This window comes from Ziziphus jujuba, chromosome 4 (genome assembly GCF_031755915.1).
Source record: "Ziziphus jujuba cultivar Dongzao chromosome 4, ASM3175591v1".
NCBI classification, from domain to species: Eukaryota; Viridiplantae; Streptophyta; class Magnoliopsida; order Rosales; family Rhamnaceae; genus Ziziphus; species Ziziphus jujuba.
In genome coordinates this window covers 3,466,448-3,493,332 of record NC_083382.1, presented here as the reverse complement: position 1 = coordinate 3,493,332, position 26,885 = coordinate 3,466,448, and the positions used below count along the sequence as shown (strand labels likewise).

Here is a 26,885-nt window from a genome sequence, read left to right as displayed (position 1 = left end):
GATGCAGAGGTCTCGAGAGGCCATGGACATTCACCGGGGAAGAGCTGCTTCGATTGTTGAGACGATCTAGTGGACCTGCTTCGGCGAGAGATACCAGCGAGAGACACCAGCGAGAGAGAGGAGAATGGGACGATGAGTTTGGGACAAAACTGACCCAGGTGGAAAATGGGTCAGTTTAATCCTGCGGAAGTGGGACTCTTTCACTGTACAGGTCAAGTTGTCCCATTCTCTAAATGTTGCTACCAAACACCGGACTGGGATACATTCCTGTCCTAGCCTGCCCAATCCGGTGAAACAAACACGGCCTAAAGGAGTCTACCCAAATATAGTGGTATTTAATTCAGATTTTAATAAATTTTATAAAATCCTATTAAAATCTAGATGTATTCAATTAGGACTTTGTAGAATTCTTTCGAAATCTAATGGTATTAAAAAAATCATTAATTTTAAAAAATGATGGATTTTAATGGATTTGAAATAATTTTGACAATGAAATTGTTAAAAAAATTATCAATGTTGAGGAGACCTTTCAGGAGAAAACAAGAATGGCTTTGGTGGAATCTGGAGGGATTGAAGGTTTCCTTGTAGCATATCTACTACTTGACTCATTGGTGGTCGGTCTGATGGATTTGTCTGAATGCACCAAAAGCTCACCAATAAAATCTTCGTTTCATTTTCTTCCTCTGTTTTAACTCCCAAAATTCTTAAATCTTTACTCAATTCCATATCTTCATAAATCCAAAATGGAAAGTAGGTTTCACTTGTATGAGGCACTCTAGGATCATTAATATTCTTTCTTCCTCCAACAATTTCCATAACCAACATTCCATAACTATAAACATCGGATTTATGATACACCACCAAAATTCCTACTAAATACTTCTGGTGCTATGTATCCTGCAGTTTCTCTAGCCATGATCATCGAAACAACACTGTCCTTTTTTAGCCACAGTTTGGCTAGTCCGAAATCAGAGATTTTCGGAAAAAAAATCTTTATCCAAGAGAATGTTTTGAGGCTTTATGTCAAAATGCAAAATCCTCGTGTTACAACTGCAATGCAAGTATTCTAGTCCTCGTGCAATGCCAAGAGCAATTTCATACAATGTATTCCACTCTGGACAAGGTGTCGTATTCGAAGGTTCATGGTTGAAAATAAATTTATCAAGCGATTCATTGGGCATGTAATCATAAATTAAGGCTTTCTTGGTTCCCTCATAGCAAAATCCAAGAAGAGTAACTATGTTAACATGAGAAGTTCTACTCATAATAGCAACTTCATTGATAAATTCTTCTCCATTGCTTTTAGACTCTTTGAGGATTTTAACGGCAACAAGACGACCATCAGGTAGTGTTCCTTTGTATACACAACCAAATCCTCCTTTCCCTATTACGTTTGCAAAGGAGTTGGTCATCTTTTTGATGTCTGAATAACCATATCTCTTCGGGGAAAATGATGTGTAACACTTCATAAATGCCTCCTCATCGAACTCCTCTGTTTTGCTTTTCTTCCAATTGACCATTGCTTTACTTGATACCCATTCTCTATTACAAGTACGTAGAATTAAGACAGAAGTTATCATAAACCCAAGCACAGCGGCTGAAATACCTATATTCAGAAAACCATTTTAAGCTGTATATTGTATACTTCATTGTATTACGTACGATTGGCAAAATAAGAAAAAAAGGATGGAGATATCTTTACCTATGAACAACTTATGCTCGGAAGAAGATTCATGAGCAACTGCAGGAAAAATAGGTTAAAAAAGAATAGTATTAAGTTCATATATTGAAGAAAATGAAGCCTTTGCGCCTAACTTCATTTTAGGCAATAGTCTCGGTCTTTTGGCATCAATATTTTGTTTTTGTTTTTGTTATTTCTAAAATGTCAGGACCCGTCCAGAATTCCTTCCCCGGAACCCTAGACAGCCCTGATCCCAGGGAAACCCTACCGAACCCTCCAACGGAAAATCCGGCAGAGCCTCCCCTAAGGGATTTACTTACCACAAATTACCTGCACTGAAAACACACTTCTAAAAACATCCCCTTATTCCTCCCACGATACTACAAATTGTTCCACAAATTGCAGCACTTCAAAAGAAAACAACAGCAGCAACCCAGTGCATAAAAACAACTACACGTCCAATACAATATACAGAGCATTATACAACAAATGTGGAATTTATAAAATGACAGATAAAGAAGCAATACAAGATCGAGAGGAAAAGGGAAAAAAAAAAACTTCTTGAACCTTCGGCAATGAACTGAGACGTTGGGCTCGGCCGGACAATCAACGTCTCCAACCTGAACCTAGGGGAACGAAATTTAAGAGTGTGAGATGCTAATCATCTCAGTGAGTGACCCTATCTACTGTACACCTTTAATAATAATAATATAAAAATAAAGGAATTTAATTAAGCAATACCGAACAATTAAATAAATAAATAAATAAATATTTGAAGTAATAATTTCTCTCAAAACCCTCACTATTCACTCCGTTTGAAATGTTCCCCTTTTTAAAACCTTTTCGCAAAACCCGATGTACGTACTTCCCGAAAACCAAGGAACCAACAAATTAATAAACAACAAATAAACAAATAAATACCCCAAATATAAATAAACTGCAATAAATTATAATAATTAATTTTAGAACACCTTTGGGGTTTAAAACATTATTTGCAATTTACACCGACGCACCACACCATATACCGGTGATGCCCTCCGATACCCAGCGTCCTGAGCACCGACTGGCGGGGGGTTAAAGAGAGAAACCTGCAACGGTCACTACGGCGTCCCGACAGTACCGCTGCTAAAAAAACCATCACCCGGCCAAGGAGGGGGGCGGCTGTGCACAACAATAACCTTGCCTGCCCACGGTCCAATGGCAACTCACGGGTGAAGTAATAACCCCACGCTAAACCACATAATAACCGCGTGCTACCACGTGTCCATACACCATACACCAGAACACCAATACTGTATGAGTGCGTCTAAAAATAAACAATAATAACCAACCGTACCATTTTACAAAATTACCGTGGGAAGTATACTAAATTTTCACAAAACACCATCCCACATATTTTTATTCAACAACCCGGTACGAAAACATCGATAACAGATAAAACTATACATTTTCTCGTAATACGAAATTCAACAATTGAAATACCGCGGGCATAATTTATAAAATTAAACCAATATTTTCGCAAGATATTTAACCCAATTATGCCCGAAAAATCAATACTGAAAACCACGTACAAATACTACCGAAATACACTTTGCTCATGCATAAATAATAAATTAAACCATGATAAAATAATAATCGGAAATTTCTAATGACCCCAAAATTTCATTTAGCACCAATGGGTAATTATATATATAAAATAATATTTTTTCCCGATTGTATTTAAAATACACCACATGAGCACAAATTACAGATATCAAATTAATACCACATAAATACAATTAATTACCCCAAAAATATTTTTAAAGGTGGGTCACTCACCTGGAGCACGCAATTAACCTACGATCCACCACGGGATCAATTCTACGACTCACCGGTGCTCCTAGAACAAAATTCACAGACAGTCAAATAAATTAATATTTTAATCGGGTAAATAATACCCGGTACCCGGGGGGTCAAACACAAACTTTAACCAAAATAGGCGAATGATATACCGAATCGAAGCTCGTGGAACGAGGATCACCAATCCGGTCTCCATCGACCCCAATTCCGCCGGAGGTGGCCGGAATTTGGTCGGGAAGGTTCGGCCGGTTTTGATCTTGAGGGATCTTTCAAACGGTGGGGATTTTGGGCAAACTAACCCCGGAAATGGACTCAGAGGGGTCGAAAATAGTGGGCTAGAGCTATAGGACGGGCTGGGTTGGTCGGAAACGGCGAGAATCGCCGGAAAAATTTCTCCTCGCCGCCGTGACTTCGCCGGCCCGATCTGGGCGCATCCGGCGGCGGCTGGCCGGGATTTTGGTGGCTGAGGTCGTGAGATGGCGGGCTACATCGGTGGCCGGCGCGTGTAGCATTCTGGGGATTGAAATCCGGCGAAACGCCGGTCAAACAGAGAGAGACAGAGAGTCAAAGGAGAGAGAAAGGGAGAAAAAGCTTGCTGCGTGTTTTTGGTCTCTCGGGCTCGGGGAAGAAGAAAGGAAAAAAAAGAAAAAAAGAAAAAGAAGGGTGTTTTCCCACGTGGGGAAAAGAAAAGAAAAAGAAAAAGAAAAAGAAAAGAAAAAGGAAAAGGAAAAGAAAGAGAAAAGAAAAAAGGAAAAATAAAAATAATTAAATAAAAAATATTATTATTTAAAATAATAATAAAAATAATTTGATTTTACACATGGTTGACATGTGGCATTTCACCATGGTGACACATGGTCACCTTCATTGAGTAACACGTGGCACATCGTTATGCGTGTAAAAATAATATTAAAATAATACAGTATTTGAAAAACTTTACAGGTCCATAACTTTCAAACCACATGTCCAAATCGGACGTGCCGCTAGTCTACGGACTCGTATCGACGAGCACTTCACAACCATGCATGAGTCAAAGCTCAACCTTTCATGAATAAAAAGTCAACTCCGGCACCCCTTGGACAGTTTGGACCTCAACTTGTTTTGCTCATAACTTTCAAACCGTAGCTCCGTTTTCGACGTGCTACTAGTTTACGAACTCGTGTCAACATGTACTTCGTAACGGTACCTCAGTCAACCTAGAATTCCAACCGGATCAAAAAGTCAACTTTTGACCCCTTCGGTCAACGATCAACCGTCAACCTCGGTCAACGTGCAAAAATTCCGACATGGTTCGGGACGGGGTGTTACATAAAAAGCTGAAATCGTGCTAAAGGTATTTAGTGGATGAGTTGAAATGAACCTTATGTGTTCGCATGTTACAATTATTAGTAAGATATATTTATTTGGCAGCCGAGCGGAATAATATAGTTCTACGCAAAACTTCATAAAATATCATTGATTTAGCTACATAAAACTAGCTTCATATATAAAAAGCGGTTGTTCTTTGGAGATACTACATTGACAAAATTTAGTGTTTCCTACTTAGAACGTCTAAGTTCAAATCTCCCATTCCAATTAAAAAAAAAAAAATTCTATAAAATGTCAAAAGTGGTTCTACCTTGTTGAAATAGTTTGGCTAGATCAACTCCATAAATATATTAATAAACACACACACACACACACACACACACACACACACACACATATTATCTTTTTTTTTTTTTTCCTCCATTTTCTTTTTGTCCTTTTCCTTTGTTTTTCCAACTTTCTCTTATTAGTTGTTTTAATCAAATTATATAATTATCATAGTCATGATGATGATTGGCTATCTGCTTAGTCAACAAATTAAGACATGCATATAAGTTAAAACATGTTATTGTTAAAATACTTCAAAGGGTAACTGGTACTATGGTTTGGAATTAATTAGGTTGGATAATGGACCAAGTCAAGAGTAGTAAATAATATTGGATTCGGAGTCAATACTAATGCTGGCTTCAGAATGCCACCTCCTACATTTTATATTCATTTTAATCAAAATGAAAACAAAATACCAAAAAATAAACAAATCCCATACATTCGTACCTTTATGATGATAGCAGGAGAATCCACCTGAACTAAGATTGTAGCCGCACCGGCCACTGGAATGATCACATTGATCGCAGAGACTATCATTGGCGTGCCAATTTAACCGGAACCAGGAATTCACTGCCTTTATTAGATTACGCTCAGATGCGTTCTTGAATGATTCTAAAACCTTGGCTTGTGATTGGAAAATTCGGATTGTCACTCCTACGCAGGCTCCATTTGGTAAGTCTGCACTCTTTGTGGTCATGATTCCTTCGATTACAAAGTAATTGGTAGTATCTGAATTTGATCTATATTCGTGCAATTGAAATGGTTTGGAAAATAATCGGATTTCTCGCATCCAAATAACAGCATTGCTTCTTGAGCATCCGAACTATAATTGAAGAAGTTCATATCCAAGGTGGTTTTGTGTAGGGCTGTTTGGGTTTTTGGACAAATATTGTTCCAGTAATCCATCCTAACAGCAGTGAGAGTATATATGCATGCTTGCGTTGATTTCAAGAACCTGACAATTCAAGGAAGAGATAGTGATCTCTACGACGTCCCGAATGTAATTCAACTAGAAGTTTGGGTGGCCGCTACAGTACTGTTGTGGTTCTCCGACCACTTTAGAGAAGATATATGAGAATAAAAATAAAAAGAATTCTATTACTCTCTTGGAAATAGAATACAAAAATAAAAACATCTCTCGTGGAGGATTCTCACGTGGAACCTCTCTCTACACTATCAAATTCTCTCTGGAATTGCTCACTCTTCTCTCAAGCTCTCTCTGGAACTTAAACACTCTCTCTCTCGGAGTTTACTCTCAATACTCCTCACTTGGGATGATATTGAGCTTTCTCTCTTGGCTTGGCTTGCATGCAACGGGATGGAGCCTATTTATAGGCTTATAAGGTCGGTTGCATAGCCACAATCTTCAACAGCTTCTGACAGTAGCCCACAATTGTTGAGCAAGTTGGAGTTTGGTGTTAAATGCAGTAATGGCCATTGTCAAAGATGGTGGTTGAGCAGTCTTCACACTGTCGGTGCAGTGGTGGTGCGGCTGGACTTCACAATTCTCCCCCTCCAGCCGCATTTAAACTGATGGTCATCTGCCATCCATTCCGGCTATGTCTCTGCATAGCTTCAGCTTTTCTTTAGCAACAACTTTTGTTAGCATATCTGCTGGATTCTCTTTTGTGTGGATCTTCATTAGTTTCAGCAACTGTTGATCTATTACTTCGCATATCTAATGATAGCGGATGTCAATGTGCTTTGTACGGGAATGATACATTGCGTTTTTGCTCAAATCCATGGCACTTTGGTTATCACAATGTATCTTGTAGTCTTCTTGCTTGATGCCCAATTCTGTGAGAAAATGCTTTAACCACAACATTTCCTTACCCGCTTCCGCTGCGACAATGTACTCTGCTTCAGTAGTGGATAAAACAACACACTTCTGCAATCTTGACTGCCATGACACAGCTCCCCCCGCAAAAGTGTAGAGATAACCTGATGTAGACTTTCTATTATCAGGGTCTCCGGCCATATCTGCATCTGTATAGCCTTCTAAGATTGGATCACCTCCTCCGTAACACAAGCACAGCTTCGATGTACCTTTAAGATACCTGAGAATCCATTTGACTGCTTCCCAGTGTTTCTTTCCAGGATTTGAAAGAAATTTGCTCACAACACCTACTGCGTGAGTAATGTCTGGTCTGGTACACACCATTGCATACATCAAACTTCCTACCGCTGAAGAATATGGTACTGAAGCCATCTCCTCTATCTCTTCTTTGGATGAGGGGCACAATCTTTTACTCAACTTGAAATGATTTGCAAGTGGAATGCTGACCAGTTTGGCTTTATCCATGTTGAATCTCTTTATCACCCGTTCAATATACTTCTCTTGAGATAGCCATAACCTTCTATTCTTCCTGTCTCGGATTATTTGCATTCCCAAAATTTGTTGAGCTGGTATTAAGTCTTTCATATCAAAGGACTTAGACAATTCTTTCTTCAGCTGACTAATCTTCATTGCATCTTGTCCAATGATCAACATGTCGTCCACATATAGCAAAAGTGCAATGAAGTTTCCACCTGAAAATTTTTGAATATAAACACACTGGTCTGCTGCAGTCCTTTTATAGCCTTGACTCACCATAAACGAGTCAAACTTCTTGCACCATTGTCTTGGTGCTTGCTTGAGGCCATATAAGCTCTTCTTTAGCTTGCATACGAGGTTTTCTTTCCCTGAAACCTTAAATCCTTCTGGCTGCTCCATGTAGATTTCCTCATATAAATCACCGTGAAGAAATGCTGTCTTCACATCCATCTGTTCAAGCTCTAGGTTTAGACTTGCTACTAAACCAAAGATGACTTGAATTGAAGTCATTTTTACCACTGGTGAAAAAATCTCATCAAAGTCAATTCTTTTCTTCTGAAGAAATCCTTTGACCACTAATCGGGCTTTGTGTTTCACCACCCTTCCGCTGCCATCTTTCTTGAGCTTGAACACCCATTTATTCTTTAGTGCCTTCTTTCCTGTTGGAAGCTCAACCAACTCATAAGTATGATTTTTCTGTAAGGATTCCATCTCATCTTGCATTTCTTGCAGCCACTTTTACTTCTCTTAATGAGAAATAGCTTCCTGGAAACTCTCTGGCTCCCCCTCTTCAGTAAGCAGAATATACTCAGATTCTGGAAATCTCTTTGATGGAATTCGGCCTCCCTCAGATCTCCGAACTTGTAAACCACTGGTTTCAAGAGATGTACCATCATCTGACCACTGTGATGGCCCTGCAGCTGCTTGAGAGGATTGAGTCTCCCCCTGCTCAATATCCCCTTCTTCCTCCTGGTCTGCTTCTGGTATATCTTCATGCACCTCATTACCCTTTGTGGCTATTTGTGCTGGTGCTGGATTATGACAAAAATTCTCGGCACTAGAACTACAATTAGGAGACATTATGGGTTTTTCAATGTCTTCCATTGTCTGGTTTTCATAGAATACTACATCCCTGCTTCTAATAACCTTCTTTGTTTTCGGGTCCCATAACCTGTATCCGAATTCTTCATCTCCATATCCTATAAAGATGCATGGAGTAGATCTTACATCGAGGTTCTGTCTGAGCTCCTTGGATACATGTATATAAGCTAAACAACCAAACACTCTTAAATGAGAGTAGGAGGGATTCTTACCCGACCACACTTTCTCTGGAATTTCAAAATTCAACGGTACTGACGGTGATCTGTTGATTAAATAGCAGGTGGCACGAACAGCTTCTCCCCAGAATGGCTTTGGCAGTTTAGCCATACTGATCATACTTCTGACCTTTTCCATAATGGTTCGGTTCATTCTTTCGGCTATTCCATTATGTTGTGGGGTGCGAGGGACTGTCTTCTCATGTCGAATGCCGTGTCTTCTGCAATAGGCATCGAACTCCTTGGAAGTATACTCGCCTCCATTATCTGAGCGGAGATATTTCAGCTTCTTTCCTGTTTCACGCTTTACCATGGTATGAAACAGTTTGAAGTAATCCAATACCTGATCCTTTGTCTTCAAGAAATATACCCACACCTTCCGAGAAGCATCATCAATGAAGGTCAGGAAATACTTGTTGCCACCTAATGATTCCACCTCTATGGGACCACAAACATCAGAGTGCACCAGACTAAGCAACTCTGATCTTCTCGATGCAGAGGAACTGAAGGAGACTCTATGTTGCTTACCAAACAAGCAGTGATTATAAGGATCTAGCGTAGCATCCTTGTAAACAGTGATAAGCTTCTTTCTTGCCAAAGTGGACAATCCTTTTTCACTCATGTGACCGAGTCTCTGGTGCCATAGATTTTGAGACACCTCTCCTTCTGCAATATTGAGGCTATCTGCACATATCTTCACATGAGTCTTGTACAGCATTCCACAAATATGTCCTCGGGCGACAACTATGGCACCTTTCGTCATTTTCCATGTGCCTTTGCTGAAGTAGTTGTCATAGCCTTACTTGTCTAAGGCTGCTCCCAAAAGTAGATTAAGCCGAAGATCTGGAACATGACGGACATCCTTCAAAGTGATTGTACAACCAACATTCGTTTTTACCTGAATATATAATCTTTGCGAAATTGGAATTTCCCATTTTTACCGTACCAAAGTCTCCTATTTTGTACTTTTTGAAGAAATCTCTGTGTGGAGTGACATGGTAGGATGCTACAGTATCGACTACCCACTCAACATCTTGGGTTGATATATGAAGGCGTGTCTCTTCTTCGGTGAAGCAGAGCGCCACTTCTCCTGTAACAGTGACTAGTGTCTCTCCATCCTTCTTCGGCTGATTACCTTGGAGCCTCTGCTTTCTCAACAACTTTCTGCAGTTCTTCTTCATGTGACCCTCCAGGCCACAATGATAGCACTTATATGATGATTTTCTGCCGTCTGTAGATCTGCCTCTGCTCTTGCTCCTGCCTCTCCCCCTATCTCGACCACCTCTTTGCTGTCTTCCTCTCTCTGTGACGAGGGCATGTGACTGATCCATGCCAATGTCCTTTCTCCTGGCCTCTTCATTAAATAGGGCATCCTTAACCATAGACATATTAAGTTTGCCATTCGGGGCCGAATTGCTGAGAGAGACTACCAATGTCTCCCAACTGTCTAGAAGAGAGCTTAGAAGTAGGAGGGCTTGATCCTCATCCCCTAGTTGGTAATCCATAGCAGATAGTTGATTTACCAAGCTCTGGAACTCATTGGTATGCTTGGCTACAGAAGTTCCACTTTGTAATTTTAGATTTACCAATCGCTTAAGCAACAGGGCTTTGTTCCGAGCAGTCTTGGCCTGGTACATGTCCTCCAATTTTGTCCAGAGGGCATATGCATCCGTTTCCTTCGCTATATGATGGAAGACACTGTGGTCGATCCATTGCCTGATCTGATCGATCATTTTCTTGTTTAATTTCTTCCATTCTGCTTCTTTGCTAGGATCGGGGTTTTCTCCTTTAGCTTCTATAGGATCAAACAGATCCTTACAATTGAGGAGATCTTCTATCCGAGGTCTCCAAAGTGTATAATTTGTGGCAGTGAGCTTAACCATAGCTCCCGAAGATGATTCTTCCATTGACATTATGGCTTGACCAAAAATGGAGCTGAATTTGGCAAAACGGAGTTAACTGTTGCGTCCGGAACAGCCGAAAATGGTGGACTTGACTCTTCCAGGGTCAAAATATAACTACCAGAAATTTTAGGGCAAAAATGTAATTTCACAAAAATTCTAGCTTAACCTGTAAATACAGAAACTACAAGGGTCAATCTGTAATTTCCAATAATTCAGAGGCTATTCCGTAATTTCAGAAACTTCTGATGACGTGGCAGATTGTGTTGACGTGTCAACACATGGCAGATGATGTGGCGATTGAGTGGCTGACGACGTGTCGGGTCACGTGGCAGATGACGTGGCTGGGTGCGCTGATGTGTCTGCTGACGTGGTCGTCTTCAACCTCCAGACGGCGCGTGCGGTGCGTGAGGCGCGTGAACTGCTGCAGAAAATTTCAAACGGCACGTGCGGGCGCATGAGCGTTTGCGTTTCTCTCCGGTGAACTTGATTGTTCTCGTCTCATCGAGTACTTTAACTTGGTATTGTCAAATTAATTATTTGAGCAACTTTGGGAAACACCAACTTGAAGAACAGAGGCTCTGTTTCTTCAAAATTTGAACCCAAGCTCTCGACCTGGAGCTCTGATACCACTTGTTGTGGTTCTCCGACCACTTTAGAGAAGATATATGAGAATAAAAATAAAAAGAATTCTATTACTCTCTTGGAAATAGAATACAAAAATAAAAACTTCTCTCGTGGAGGATTCTCACGTGGAACCTCTCTCTACACTGTCAAATTCTCTCTGGAATTGCTCACTCTTCTCTCAAGCTCTCTCTGGAACTTAAACACTCTCTCTCTCAGAGTTTACTCTCAATACTCCTCACTTGAGATGATATTGAGCTTGCTCTCTTGGCTTGGCTTGCATGCAACGGGATGGAGCCTATTTATAGGCTTACAAGGTCAGTTGCATGGCTACAATCTTCAACAGCTTCTGACAGTAGCCCACAATTGTTGAGCAAGTTGGAGTTCGGTGTTAAATGCAGCAATGGCCATTGTCAAAGATGGTGGCTGAGCAGTCTTCACACTGTCGGTGCAGTGGTGGTGCGGCTGGACTTCACAAGTACACTGGCCGATAATTTGATCCCCAGAATTGATAACCTATTCCTCTGATGTCTCATTCGAAGAGTCTACCACAGTCCTTGTACTCGTTGGGTATTGCAGATAATGGGGCATGGATTAAGATTATGGTGACCATAAAAATGGAGGAGAATGGAGGAGATATTTTTGTAGACATACTTGAAATGCATTACGATCAGAGAGGAAAGAAGATGGAGTATAAAAGTTTGGTTCCAAATTGTTCTGAGTTCTTAGTATGAGCTATACATTTTTAAGTTTTATCATCTTGAATTTTTATTCAATTGAAAGTTTTGTTTTCTAATGTACAGTAATCATCGTATTATTTGTAATTTTGTGTTGAATTAGTGAATTCGCACCCGTTCAATATGACAATTTCCTTGGAATTTCCCACTAATAAGCTAGCTCAGTCATTTTTTAATAATATTTCAATTTCTTTCTAAGCTTTTGAATATCAAAATGCATAGCTAGACTTTTATTCATGAATTTAGATAAATTTTCATCCTGGAGACCTCCAATTACATATAATAAAGAGCTTTTTTCTTCTTCTTTTTTTGGATAAAATATCACATATAATAAGAGGATTCGTCAAGCAAGGTACACTATCAAAGCTTAAGCAAGATAGGAAATTAGAAACATAGAAAATTGGGCAAATATTGAAAAAGAAAAAAACTATAAAGTTCAAATGTATAGTACATAAACATTAATTAACTGTTATGATTTTGTTGCGGATTGTTAAGGAGACTTTACAGAAGAACATAAGAATGGTTTTGGTGGAATCTGGATGTGTTGAAGGTTTCCTTCAAGCATATCTATAACCTTACTCACTGGTGGTCGATCTGGTGGATTTGTCTGAATGCACCAAAAGCTCACCAATAGCATCTTCATTGCTATTTCATTTTCTTCTTCAGTTCTGACTCCCAAAATTTTTAAATCTTTGTCTAATTCCACCTTTTCATAGATCCAAAAAGGAAAGTATATTTCACTTGTATGAGATACCCTAACATCAACATTTTTTCGCCCTCCGACCAACTCGAGAACCAGCATTCCATAACTATAAACATCAGATTTATGTGACACCTCACCAAAATTCCTATTAAATACTTCTGGTGCTATGTATCCTTTCGTTCCTCTAGCCCCGATCATTGAAACATCACTTTGCTTTTTTAGCCACAGTTTGGCTAGTCCAAAATCAGAGATTTTTGGACAAAAATCTTTATCCAAAATAATATTTTGAGGCTTTATGTCAAAATGCAAAATCTGTGTTACAACCACGGTGCAAATATTCTAGTCCTCGTGCAATCCCAAGAGAAATTTCATACATGGTGTTCCATTCTAGACAACGTGTGATGGTATTCGAAGATTCTTGGTTAAATATGAATTTATCAAGTGACCCATTAGGCATGTATTCATAAATCAAGGCTCTCTTGGTCCACTCATAACAGAATCCAAGAAGAGTGACTATATTGACATGAGAAGTTCTACCGATACTAGCAACTTCATTTATAAATTCTTCTCCATTGCTTTTCGACTCTTTAAGGAGTTTCACTGCAACAAGACGACCATCGGGCAGCATTCCTTTGTATACACATCCATATCCTCCTTTCCCAATTACTTTTGCAAAAGAGTTTGTCATTTTCTTGATGTTTGAATAACTATATCTCTTTGGGGAAAATGATGCGTAATTCTTTATAAATGCTTCTACGTTGAACTCCTCTGTTTTGGTTTTCTTCCAAAGGACAATTGGTTTACTTGATACCCATTTTATCTTCAGGATAATAAGAATTACAACAAAAATGATCAGTAGCCCAAGCAGTGCTGATGAAATGCCTATATTAAGAAAATACAAGCTTTTTAATTTGTATATTATATTTCATTGCATTGACATTAGCAAAACAATAAAAAGAGCATGGAGACAATGTTACCTATGACAAAATTTCTCTTCGAAGAAGATCCACGATCAACTGCAAGAAAAAAGGTAAAAAAGAATAGCAATAACTTCATATGTTGAAAATGAAGACTTTGCCTAATTACTTCGTTAAGCAATGGTTTTGATCTTTTTGATTCAATGTTTTTCATGTTTATACCGAGTAAGTCGAAATGAAAATTGCATGTTACATATTTTGATAACGTGCTCATTTAAACCAAAACTACAAATAAAACAATAATTCATAGCAAAACCATTTCCGCTACAAAAACTTATGTTTATAAAAAGGCAGTTGTATGCAGCTGAAACAGATTTATTTTTTTATTTTTTTGAAAGCAATATATACAGTTTCTGGTTTAACCGGGCAGAGCTCCAGCAGGGACTAGTGTAAAGCCTAAGCCTGTAGCACTGGAGTTTTGGACTGAGTCTCGAGTAAAAATATTGTGCACAAAAAACAACTCTAAAATTATCAAACACTCGGGCATTTACGAGAGTGGGCAGGATTTAGGTCGGGTATTTAGGGTGAGTTTAATTAGATTTCATGTTGCTTTTTTATTTTCTTTATTTAAACCCTTCAGAAAATTGAAAAAGCTAAGAGAGTTTTTTATGAGTGGAAATTACAATTTTTAAATCTAATTAGCTATTGTTTTTTAGTACAATGATCTAAAGTTGAAATTGCCCAATCCCAATTAAAAAAAAATAAAAAATAAAAAGATGGATAAACTCATTATTATTATTATTATTATTATTATTATTATTATTATTATTTTTTCTCCTTCTTTGTTTTCGATCTATCATTTACGTTTTTTTCCACGTAAATTTATGATTAATTAACAATCATTGGCCATCAGCTTTTTCAAACAGAATAAGAAATATTAAAACAAGCTAAAAATACTAAAAAGAATAACAAGAATTACATATGGTTTAAAGTTTGGTCACATTGCAAATTATATACTCACCAGTATCGTTACAAAGATTTTGGTGGCGCTATACTTTTGTACGTTTCTCTTGTGGGTTCAACCTAAGGTTTGGACGCAATGATTCATTGTGGATCCGTATTTATTTATTTATTTTGAATAAGTGGGTCTATGTTTATATGATTAAAAGGGTCCGATTAATTTTTAAAATACGAGCGATTTAAAAGGACATAAAGGACCCTATGTCCTCAATATGCTGGCTTAATAAAGAATGTCACCTGCTATCCTCTATTTTTATAAATCAAATAATTAGGAATATTTTATAATAAACAAATAAACAAACAACTGTATGCATACGTATATACCTTGGTAATGATAGCAGGCGAATCCACCTGAAGTAAGATTGTAGCCGCACCGTCCACCGGAGCGATCGCATTTGTCGCACAGATTATTATCAGCGTACCAACTCAATCCAAACCCAGAATTAATTGCCTTTATCAGATTACCCTTTGACGCATTACTCAATGATTCTAAAATCGTTGCTTGTGATTCCAAAATACGGATCGTCACATTTACCTTACACGGTTCCGAAGATGGTACATCACTACCCTGTATCACGTAGTAGCCCTCTACAAGAAAGTAGTTAATTGTATTTGATTCTGGTCCCGATTCACTGCAATTGAACTGTGTAAAAAAATCAAGAGAATCGCGGCATCCATAATACAGCTTCAGTTCTTGTGTATCAGAAGTATAATCGAAGAGGTTCGAATCCAAGGTTGTTTCATGGAATGCTGTTTGTGATTTGGGACAAACATCGTTCCAGTAATCCGTCCTAACGGCAGTGAGAGTATGCGAGCTTGCATTGATTTCGAGAACTCGATAATTCAGAGAAGAGATCACAATCTCTACGACGTCGCTGGCACAATTTAACTGGAATTTTGGGTGGCCACAATACACCGGCCGGTAATTTGATCCCCAGAATGGATAACCTATTCCCCTGATGTCTCCACATTCGAAGAGTCTTCCACAGTCTCTGTATTCGTTGGCCGGCGAAGATGATGGAGCATGGATTAACATTATGATGAACATAAATAAGGAGATGCTTTGGGAGAGATATTGGGATTGCATTTTGATTAGAGAGGGAAGACGGTGTATGAAAAAGTTAGGTTTCCAAGTTTTGCCATATAGTTTTTAATATGGACAATACATATTTAAGTTTTGTCCACTTGAAATATTTTTAATTTATAAATTTATTTTCTAATGTATTATAATATGTTACCAAATTATTATTTATTACATTTTGTTGAATTGGTCAATTTTCAACCTATTATGTCAATTTCCTTTGAATTTCTCTGCTAAACTAGCCGACCTCAATTTATATTTTATTTTTCAACTCCTAAATTCTTTTTTTTTTAAAGGTAATATTATGAAAAATTCATATTTACTAAAAAGAGATACATCAAGATCTAAAACTTGAGCGACCCATTCAGGTCCTCTTCAAGCCAAACAGAAAAACTGATGATTAGTACTCCGAGTAAATTCTTTAATTAATTTACTTTTCACTAAAAGGCAATAATCAAATACAAATTGGATCTAAAACCTAAATACTATTTGTGATCATTAATATATTCTGGTCAAGAATACTAATAATTTGACAAACATAATGTATTAAAAATCTATTGCTCAATTTTTCAATGGTATCAGCTAATTATTCACTTCAACAAATCTCTCAGAAAAGGGGAGAAAAAAAAAAATTGCCTAAGTTGCATACAAACTTGTGGGCTGTTGGGACCAGGACCTTCCAGGAGAAGACAAGCCAGTTTGGGTGGAATAGGAATAGATTGATCATGTTTAAGCTAGCTTGTTTTTTAATTGCGTTGAAATTGTTCAATCTGAACACAACTTGTTTAATAATCATATAATCTAATATTGTCTGTATAACTTGTTTATTAAACATATCAATTAGGATCAACATAACTTTTTTATATTATGAAATTAATCCATTTATATGAAATTGATTTAGATTATGTAAATTAACTTGCTTAAATTAATTTAATCATTAATTAATCATAAATTAAAATATAGATGTAAAACCATATAATTATATTTACAAGTTTACATTAACATGATATATGACAATAGCATAATATCATATAATAGTTAAATATATACATATATATATATATATATATATATGCATAGTAAAATTAATACTACTACTCTGAAAAAGCATAAAAAATTAATTCTCATTTAGAAAAAAAAATCTACATCTCCAATACTTTTAGATGTATTGATCTTTATTTTTTGACATGTACATAAGTCCATACATTTATTAAATATATTATATTTAAGTAAATACACATTAATTGATATGCATAGTTAAACATGTTAATTTGTGTTATTTCATGTTACATATGTCAATTCAAAAATGACATGTTTTAATAATCATGTAAAATGGATTGACCCTAATTTAAATAGAACTCGTTTATAATAAATTTAAACTGTTATGATCAAAGGTGAAATGATGTGATGTTGCTAGGATAAGTGTCGACAAGTATGGAGTAATAGCAGTGTGACAGCCCAGACCACCCGCATGCGATATAGTCCTCTTTGGACCTGGAGAATCCTCTTACAATCCAACCCTCAAAGTTTTAAAAGGCCTTGCAATGGTTAGGGGGAATCCTCTTACAACCCCTACTTACCAGTCCCATTGGCACGGGCTTCTAGGCCCGATCACGATATTGTTCGCTTTGGATCCAGCCCGCATGGTTTTACGTTCTCTTTTGGGAAGGCCTCGTAAGGGATAAGTATCCACACCCACTTATATGACATGCTTCGTTCCCCTTTCCAACCGATGTGAGACTTCATAATCCTCCCCCTGGGGGCCCAGTGTCCTCACTGGCATACCGATTTGGGTCCTGGCTGTAATACTATCTGTGACAGCCTAGACCATCCGCATGTGATATTGTCCTCTTTGGGCCTGGGGAATCCTCTTACAATCCAGCTCTTAAGGTTTTAAAAGGTCTCGCAATGGTTAGGGGGAATCCTCTTACACCCCCTACCTACCAGTTTCACTAGCACGGGCTTCCAGGCCCAATAACAATATTGTCCGCTTTAGGCCCAGCCAGCAAGGTTTTACGTTCCATCATGGGAAGGCCTTGTAAGGGAAATGTATCCACACCCACTTATATGGCATGCTTCGTTCCCCTTTCCAACTGATGTGGGACTACATAAGCAGGCTACCTTATTAGCAAAGGTTATCTAATATCCAATCTCACATCGATTAGATGTGGAATAGTGATGGTTTAAATGTAAAATGGATAATCTATTAGCAACTAAAGCTTTTTTAAGAAAAATTTGCTTTAAAGTTCGAAAGAACTCTAGAGTTAATCGTGCTCCAGTGTGAATAATTCCAAAATGGGTGATCTCCTGGGAAATTTAAATAAAAACCTCATACTACCTGAAAGTGCAGTGGTTAAATTAAAGATAATATCGATGGAGCAAGAGAGCATAATGCTAAAGTAGGAAGGGCGTTATAAATGATATTAGAGTCTGTACCCAATCAAAAGTGTGTCAATGAATATAATGGATCTAAGGGTGGTGGATTATGATGATCTGGGGCAAAACTGTGTGAGGCTACCAAAGTAACTGTGGGCAAGTATGGGACATTGGTAGACTACCTTAATTATGAAGGCTACCTAGTATCCAAGACTTTTCAGAATGGTTAGATTCAAAATTCAAAAGAATTATAAGGTTAAGTCAGTAAAAGTAATCCTAGAATGGATAATCTCTTAGAAAATCTAAACAAAAAAGTCCTATACTATCTGAAATAAAAACAAGAAACCCTATACTATCTAGAGTGGAAACAAAAAAACTCCATACAGTTTGAAGTCTTTGGTAGTTTCATGTAGGGTTGTTTGGGTTTTGGGACAAATATTGTTCCAGCAATATTTGTCGAATGTCTTCGCATTCAAAGAGTCTACAATAGTCATCGTACTCACTATCTGACGATGATAATGAGGCATAGATTAAGATTATGGTGACCATAAGAATGGAGGAGATGTTTTGGGAGAGATATTTGGAATGCATTATGATTAGAGAGGAAAGAAAGACAAAGTATACAAGTTTGGTTCCAAGTTGTTCTAAGTTCTTAACATGAGCAATACATTTTTTTAAGTATTATTATCATATTATTTTTTAATTTTGTTTTGAATTAGTCAATTCTCAACCGATATGTCAAAATCCTTTGGATTTCCCAACTAATAAACTAGCTCAATAATTTTTTAATTATATTTCAATTTCTTAGTTAAGCTTTGAGTATCAAAATACATAGCCAAACCCTTGTCCACAAATTTACTTAAATTTTTGTCTGGAACACCTTCAATTAGATATGATAAAGAGCTTTTTCTTTTCTTTTTTGGCTAATGTATCTCATACATAATTGGAGGATTCTGGAATAAAAATTCGTTCATGATTTTTGGATAAGAGATTGACCAATATAATAATAATTTTTTTTTTTCAAGCAAGGTTCATTTTCAAAATTGAGCAAGATAGGAAATTAGAAACATAAGAAATTGAGCAATTAATATTGAAAAAAAAAAAAAAAAAAAAAAACTAAGTGCAAATTTATAATACTATGCATAGATATTAACATTAATTGTTATGATTTCGTTGCTGATTGTTGAGGAGACCTTGCAGGAGCAAACAAGAATGGCTTTGGTGGAATCTAAAGGGATTGTTTCCTTCTGGCATATCTACAACATTATTCGTTGGTGGTTGATCTGATGGATTTGTTAGAATGCACTAAAAACTCACTAATATCATCTTCCTTGCTCTTTCTTTTTCTTCCCCTTTTGTAACTCCCAGAATTCTTAAACCTCTTCCCAATTCCAGATCTTCATAAATCCAAGAAGGAAAATATATTTCACTTGTATGAGAAAATCTAGAATCATTATTCCTTCTTCCTCCAACCATTTCAAAAACTAACATCCTATAACTATAAACATCATATTTCTGACACCAAAATTCCTACTAAATACTTCTGATGCTATATGCCCTACAGTTCCTCTAGCACCCATCATTGACACTATACTCTCATTGTTTAGCCACAGTTTGGCTAGTCCAAAATCCGAGATTTTTGGATAAAAATCTGTATCCAAAATAATGTTTTGTGGCTTTAAATCAGAATACTATACTAAATCCTTATGTTACAAGCACGACGCAAATATTTTGGTCCACGTGCAATTCAAGAGCAATCTCGTACAGGATTTTCCAATCTAGGCGACGAGTGGTATTCGACGATTCTTGGTTAAATATGAATTTTTCTAGCAATCCAATGGCCATGTAATCATAAATCAAGGCTCTCCTCCTTCCCTCGCAACAGAATCCAATAAGAGTGATTGAAGTTCTATCCATACTAGCAACTTCATTGATAAATTCTTCTCTATTGCTTTTTGACTCATTTAGTACTTTAACTGCAACAAGATGACCATCATATTGTGTTCCTTTGTATATACACCCATATGCTCCTTTCCCTATAAGTTTTTCAAAAGAGCTGGTCATTTTTTTTGACGTTTGAATAGCTGCATCGCTTTTGGGAAAATGATGTGTAATTCTTTATAAATGCCTCTGCATTTAACTCCTCTGCTTTCCTTTTCTTCCAAACGACCATTACTTTACTTGATAACCATTCTCTTTTTCCGATACTTAGAATTAGTACAAAAGTTATCAAAAACCCAAGAACAGCCGCTGAAAAGCCTATATTCAAAAAATCAGTTTTTAAGTGGTATATTTTATCTGATTGGGTTGCACTCAGCAAAAGAAGAAAAAAGAGCTCGGAGACATTTTACGTAGCTATAACCAAATTACTCTTGGAAGAAGATTCATGAGTAACTGCAGGAAAAAAGTTAAAGAGAACAGCAACAAGTTGATATTTTGGATGAGTTCTTGACACAAATTGGTTGCATGAGCCTAAACCGAGTTCTGCTTCTATTCGTACACAATTGCAGGTTTAATAGGACGTTGGAATTTTGGGACGGATCAGGAGGAAAATTAATAGGCCCAACAACATGTTTCAATTTAAAAAAAGGGACTTTGGGCTTGGACTGCTCTAAACTTGACAAGGATTAAGGCTCTGAATAGATTTCAGCACATTAGGCTTTATTGAAACTCCTTATACAAACAGAAATTAGAGAAAGAAAAACCAAAAAAAAAAAAAAAAAAAGTGCGGAGCGATGGTGGAGAAAGAAAATATAGACAAGTCAGACAAAAAAAAAAAAAAAAAAAAGTGTGGAGCGATGGTGGAGAAAGAAAATAGAGTCAAATTAGAGAAAAATTATAAAACTGAGTAATGAATTTGGATTTATATGGAGAATAAAATAAGATAAACTTTCTTTTCTTTTCTTTTTTTCTCCTAATAATTTTATTCCACTAAAAAATCACTAAAATAAGTAATTTTTTAAGAATGGGAATTAGTACAATGTCTCAATTCTAATTAAGATGATAAACTCTATAATTTTTTGAAAAATATTATTTGTATCTTTTAGTAATCATCATCAACGAAATTCATACGCCAAGTAATAATTTTAACTGACTGTAAAAAAAAAAAAAAAAAAAAAATTACTATTTCGTATTAAATTTTTATATAAAAATTTATAAAATAATTAAAGGCATCTGACGAGTATTTAGCATCTCAAAAATGGGTCACATTGGTGTTCATTATGGTCCAGTGTTGCACATTCCACTTGGTAGGCCAAAACTTTGTGCCACGGAAGTAGTCATGTAAAACAAAGTAATTAATGGTATTTGATTTTGATCCGAATTCACTGCAATCGCACTGTGTTGAAACAAGAGAATCGCGGCATCCATAGTATTACTACAACCTCAGTTGTCGAGCATCCAAAGTATAAATGAAGAAGCTCAAATCCAAGGTTGATTCATGGAAAGGCTGTTTCGGTTTTTGGGACAAAACACTGTTCCAGTAATCCATCCTAACAGCGCTGAGAGCATGTGCGCTTGCATTGATTTCGAGACTCGATAATTCAAGGAAGAGATCCTGATCTCTATGACGTCGTCGGTACAATTCAACTGAAATTTTGGCACCGGTCAGTAATTTGATCCCCAGAATTGATAACCTATTCCCCTGGTGTCCCTGCATTCGAATAGCTCTCCACAGTCTTCGTATTCGTCAGCTGGCGAAGATGATGGACCATGGATTAAGATTATGGTGACCATAAAAAGAAAGAGATGTTTTGGGAAAGATATTGGGAATGCATTTTGATTAGAGAGGAAAGATGGTGTATAAAAAGTTTGGTTCCCAAGTTGTTCTATACACTTCTTGGTATAAACAATACATATTTAAGTTTTATCCACTTGAATTACTATATACATTGCAAATTTTTTTTTTCTAATGTATTATAATATGTCATCAAATTATTTATTATATTTGTGTTGAATTGGTCAATTTTCTACCTATTATTTCAATTTCCGATGAATTTCTCTGCTAAGCTAGACGATCTTACTTTGCGTGTTTTATTCTTTGAACTCCTACATTCGTTAATTATTTTACTATTCACTAAAAGGCCATAATCAAATATAAATTGGATCTTATCAAATCTAATTAATATATGTGGTCATTAATATATTATGGTTAGGAATACTAATCATTATCAGAAAAACAAACAAAATATAGTAAACAATCTGTTACTCAATTCTCAATTTTCCAATCGGCAGCAGCTAATAAGGAACTTCAAGACATTTTTTAGAAACAGAGAGAGGGTAATATATATATATATATATACGGAAATTCTATGGTGAGGATGGTCCGTATGAGGACCGCAGTATTAGTAACGGTTTTTCATAATATTAACGATGATTTTTTAGAAAATTGTCAACAATACTATAAAAAACTGTACCCAATACTGTGGTCCGCATGAGAACCTTCCGCACCTTAGACGGACTGTATATATATATATACACACATTAGACGGACTGTATATATATATATACACACATTTATATACCTTATGAAAGAAAACCCCCCTCTACTGTATAGAAATTTGTGGACTGTAGAGGAGTCCTTGCAGGAGAAGACCAATCAGGTTTGGGTGGAATCTGGAGGGAATGAAGGTCTCCTTCAAGCATTTCTATAACTTTACTCATTGCTGGCCGATCTGTTGGATTTCTCTGAATGCACCAAAAACTCACTATTACCATCTTCCTTGCTATTTGTTTTTCTTCCTCTGTTTTGGTCTCCAAAATCCTTAGATCTTTATCTAATTCCAAATATTGATAAATGGAATCTGGAAAATACACGCTACTAATATCAGAAACTGTAAGACCAACATTGTTTCTTCCTCCAACCATGTAGAAAATCAACATCCCGTAACTATAAACATCATATTTGTAAGACACTTCACCTAACCGTCTGAATATCGCTTCAGGTGCAATGAATCCTGGTGTTCCTCCAGGATTCTCCACTGGCACACTAGTCTCTTTCTTTTGAGATAGTTTGGAGAGTCCAAAATCAGAGATTTTGGGACAAAAATCCTCATCTAAGAGAATATTTTGAGGCTTAATGTCCAAATGCAAAATGGTCGTGCCACAATACTTGTGTAAATATTCTAGTCCTCGTGCAATACCCAAAGCAATTTCGCACATTTTTTTCCATTCAAGCTGGCAACTTGTGTTCAAAGATTCTAATTTCTTAGGTATGAAGTTATCCAGTGAGCCATTGGGCATGTACTCATACACCAAGACTTTTTTAGTCCTCTCATCACAAAATCCAAGTAGACAGATTATGTTAACATGATTAGTTTTACCAATAGTTCTAACTTCATTGAGAAAATCTTGTCCTTTATCCTTGGACTTATTTAGGACTTTTACTGCAACAAAACGACCATCAGGTAACTGTCCTTTGTATACAGTACCAAATCCTCCTTTTCCTATTTTTTCCAAAAATGAGTTTGTCATTCTCTGAATATCCGAATAACTATATTTCTTCAGGGCAAATGATCCATCGTTTAGAAGTGCATCAACATCCCCTCTTCTGTTCCGAAAAATTGCCACTAATATGCATTCTCTCTTACAACATATGAAAATGAAGACAATAGAGAGTATTATGATCCCAACTACAACGGCTGCAAAAACAATATTATATTAGAAGGTAGTGCTAAAAAAAAAAAGAAAAAAAGAAGAAGACGGAATTGACAAAAAGCACAAAGAGAAAATAAAGAGGTATTGTACCTATGGCCAAATTTCGCTTGACAGATTGTTCTGCAGCAAACAAAAGGTAGGATAAGCAGAAGTTAGTATGAAAGGGATATTTTTACCCCTTAAGCTTATCTTAAAGTCATTTCAAACTTCCCAAAGCCAACTAGTAGGGAATTGAAACTCGGACTTGGACTCTAATATTGCAAAATTGTTCGGATCCTATTCTGTAGTTCAGTGGTAATTTATGATAACCTGTTTTCAGTATTCTTTTAAGTTGTTATTTTAGCTGTATAAATTTAGTTGGTTTATGCTTTATATGATAGTTAAGCTTCTTACATAACTGCAAGCTTAAAAGATACTAACTAAACAATATATTAAAGGAAAAAACAGAAGCATATCCACCAAGTTAAAATCTTTTTCACATGGCTTATAAAATGAGGCTCATTTTGATTAACTTTGATTTTTTTCTTTTTTTTCTTTTTTTTTTGGGAACCATTATAGCAGTCACTTATATTTGATGTATGCTTAATCCATACCAAATGCTTGAGCTTTCATGAAGTCAATAATACGTGCAATGTCGAGAATGTTACTTGAGAAAAAGTAACAAACAAAATTAAAATGTTCTTAATTAATTGATTGCCTATATCATTTATCTCTTTCATAGAATTTAATAATCTTGGATTATAAGGGAAAAAAAAAAGTCCTCTTGTTTGGCGATTAATTAATGAATGGTTAATTAAATTCCATCTCATCTCCAAAGCCGCAATGTTTTAAACTCGTCTCAAAGGGAGACTTAGTTGACAGAAATAGACTCTGCTCAGCCAATCCATTCCATAAGGCCTTATTGTTAATTTTTTTCTTTTTATTTTTATTTTTATTTTTTACTTTTAAGGATTAATGGGTGGTTCTATTCTATATACACAAATAAACTACGTACATGCACACCCCCTCTGTATAGAAAATTACAAAAATACCAAATACAAAAAAAATATATATATATATAAAATAAAAATAAAAATTCCACCATAAAATTGAATTTCCAAAAAACCAGAAAAAAAAAATCGTAACATTTTATTTTCCATTGACTTTCACCCTATGAATTACCTGGCTTTGATGATGGAGGAAGGCAAGTCTCAAGCGCAGAAGAAACTTGATTTTTGCAGAAACAAGTCGGTTTCATGGCCTCCAACCCATAACCACAAACACCTCCAGATCCAGAACATCCACTACAAAATTCATTATCCACCTTATACTTCACTTCAAACCCTTCTCTCAGAGCCTCCTGGATTCTGGAGTGATTCCCTGTATCTGTGTGGTCGTAAATTTTAGAAACCCCAATAGTCATACTAGAACTGCATGAAGACCCATATTGATGAGAAACCACTTGAGAAGAATTACAGTTCCGGGTTTCAGTACCCCCAACTGTATGAGTTGAACATGACACATTTTGCGCCGATCTAGTTTCGATGGAGCTGACGTTTTTCCCAGTGGTGCTACACAGAGTGAAAAATCCTGAGGAACAATCATAGAATACATTGATATTTCCATATCCTGGAGCAAATTCAAAAAGTGTTGGATCTAACACTGTGGGTAATGATGTTGAAGCACAAGATCTAGCCAACAAGTCAGATCTTGCTAGTTTGAGGATTTGGCTGCTCAGATTCAGCTCCAAGACTTGGTATTTCACATTGATAATGTCTATGGTGGTGATGTTTTTGTCACATGCAAGACGAAGATAAGGGTACCCACAACCATCTGGTCTGCTATCTCCCCAGAAAGGAAATCCCACATTGGTGAGGTTTCCACAGCTGATTTGGTTAATACAGCTGGAGAATCCATTGAAGCTGGTTGAAGATATTAGAGGAATTGTGATGATAATGGAGATGATGAAGAATAAAATAAACGAAAATCGAAAAGATTGTGAGAAGGAAATGAGTTTGGCAACCATTTTTTTTCTCCCAATTACTCTGCAATTTTTTTCTACAAAGTTACTAAAGATTCGCATATCTTTTTCTAAGTTAAAAGGCAAAGTAAGAAGAGGCACAGAAGACTGACCGTAGAGTTTGAATATGACGGTTCGTCCTCACTTCTTTGAAATTTCTTTTAACTTTTCCTTTTTGGCAAATATGAAATTTGCTTCACCCTTTTTTTTTTTTTTTCTTTAATGAAATTAAAGAATTTCTTTCTTTTTTTTTTTTTGGCTAAAAGTTTTTAGGGTTATTATTTAGTTAAATAGTTATATATATATGCTATTATAATGATTTTCTTGCAAAATGGAAACTAAGAATTTGCTTTTATACTTATCTATTTTTCATCTCATATTATTAAAAAAAAAAAAAAGACATAAAATTACCATGTTTATTATGTCATGAAGATGGTACAAAGTCAAATCCATGATGTTTTATACAGAGGAATGTTAATATTGTCGTTACCACCAATTCACTTTTAGGTTGTATACAAGTTGTAAACACATGAAACATACTCCTACAACCAGCCAATTACAAGACCGATTATTGACTGACAATGTCTTTTTCTTTTTTGACACGGAAGGCAATGATATACTTTTTGCGACAAGTTCCTGTACCTGAAAATTGACATGAATTAACAATAGAAAAATGAAATTCGTAAACAATACAAACTGCGGGAGAGAAGGAAAAATTTGTGCCCTTTATTCAATTTCAGATTTAAAAGTCCGTCCAGGCAAATAAGATAGATGATATATACTTCAAGCATAGTATTTAAACACTAGTTTCTACTTTCAAGTATACTCGGATTGGCATAAGTATTAAAACAGAAATTCCTAAACCAAATGGTAAAATGTTGAAGAGCACATAAATTTCAACAAAGAGTATCTTATACAGGATTCTAAATTAAAAAAAATAAAAAAAATGTTTAGGATTCCAATTTTGACCATTGGGTATCACAAACAATCAATATTAGATTTGAGTTAAGAAAAAAAAAAAAATTTACATGATCGTCTCCTACCTTACTCAATTCCCGAATTTCAGATTGGATGTTAATGAAAACAA

At 36.3% G+C, this 26,885-nt stretch overlaps 1 protein-coding gene and 2 pseudogenes across 3 annotated transcripts; all 3 read right to left on the bottom strand.

The window, feature by feature from the left end:
• Window positions 1–510: 510 nt before the first annotated feature.
• LOC107423059 (PR5-like receptor kinase) lies at window positions 511–5,852 on the bottom strand (annotated as a pseudogene).
• A 6,685-nt stretch (window positions 5,853–12,537) lies between these two features.
• LOC107406280 (LEAF RUST 10 DISEASE-RESISTANCE LOCUS RECEPTOR-LIKE PROTEIN KINASE-like 2.4) lies at window positions 12,538–15,723 on the bottom strand (annotated as a pseudogene).
• A 5,641-nt stretch (window positions 15,724–21,364) lies between these two features.
• Window positions 21,365–25,924, bottom strand: LOC107408960 (LEAF RUST 10 DISEASE-RESISTANCE LOCUS RECEPTOR-LIKE PROTEIN KINASE-like 2.4). 3 transcript variants are annotated; one of them, XM_048471239.2, is made up of 4 exons: window positions 24,961–25,924; window positions 23,890–23,919; window positions 22,668–23,783; window positions 21,365–21,836 (listed from the first exon to the last, which is right to left on the bottom strand). In XM_048471239.2, the coding sequence occupies exons 1-3, from the start codon at window positions 25,859–25,861 to the stop codon at window positions 22,669–22,671; spliced, it is 2,046 nt and encodes a 681-aa protein (XP_048327196.2). In that variant the 5' UTR covers window positions 25,862–25,924; the 3' UTR covers window positions 21,365–21,836; window position 22,668. The 3 variants fall into 3 exon arrangements, with proteins under 3 accessions (XP_048327196.2, XP_060672126.1, XP_060672125.1); XM_060816143.1 differs by lacking the exon at window positions 21,365–21,836 and adding an exon at window positions 22,311–22,593 and having other exon boundaries at window positions 22,626–23,783; XM_060816142.1 differs by lacking the exon at window positions 21,365–21,836 and having other exon boundaries at window positions 22,311–23,783.
• Between the last annotated feature and the right edge of the window lie 961 nt (window positions 25,925–26,885).

Excerpts from the sequence above, each read along its gene's own strand:
- LOC107408960 (XM_048471239.2), bottom strand. The coding sequence starts at position 25,861 with ATGCGAATCTTTAGTAACTTTGTAGAAAAAAATTGCAGAGTAATTGGG. Across the intron at positions 23,920-24,960 it reads TCCTCCATCATCAAAGCCAG|AACAATCTGTCAAGCGAAAT; the intron begins GTAATTCATAGG and ends TGTTTGCTGCAG. Across the intron at positions 23,784-23,889 it reads CAAGCGAAATTTGGCCATAG|CCGTTGTAGTTGGGATCATA; the intron begins GTACAATACCTC and ends TTGTTTTTGCAG.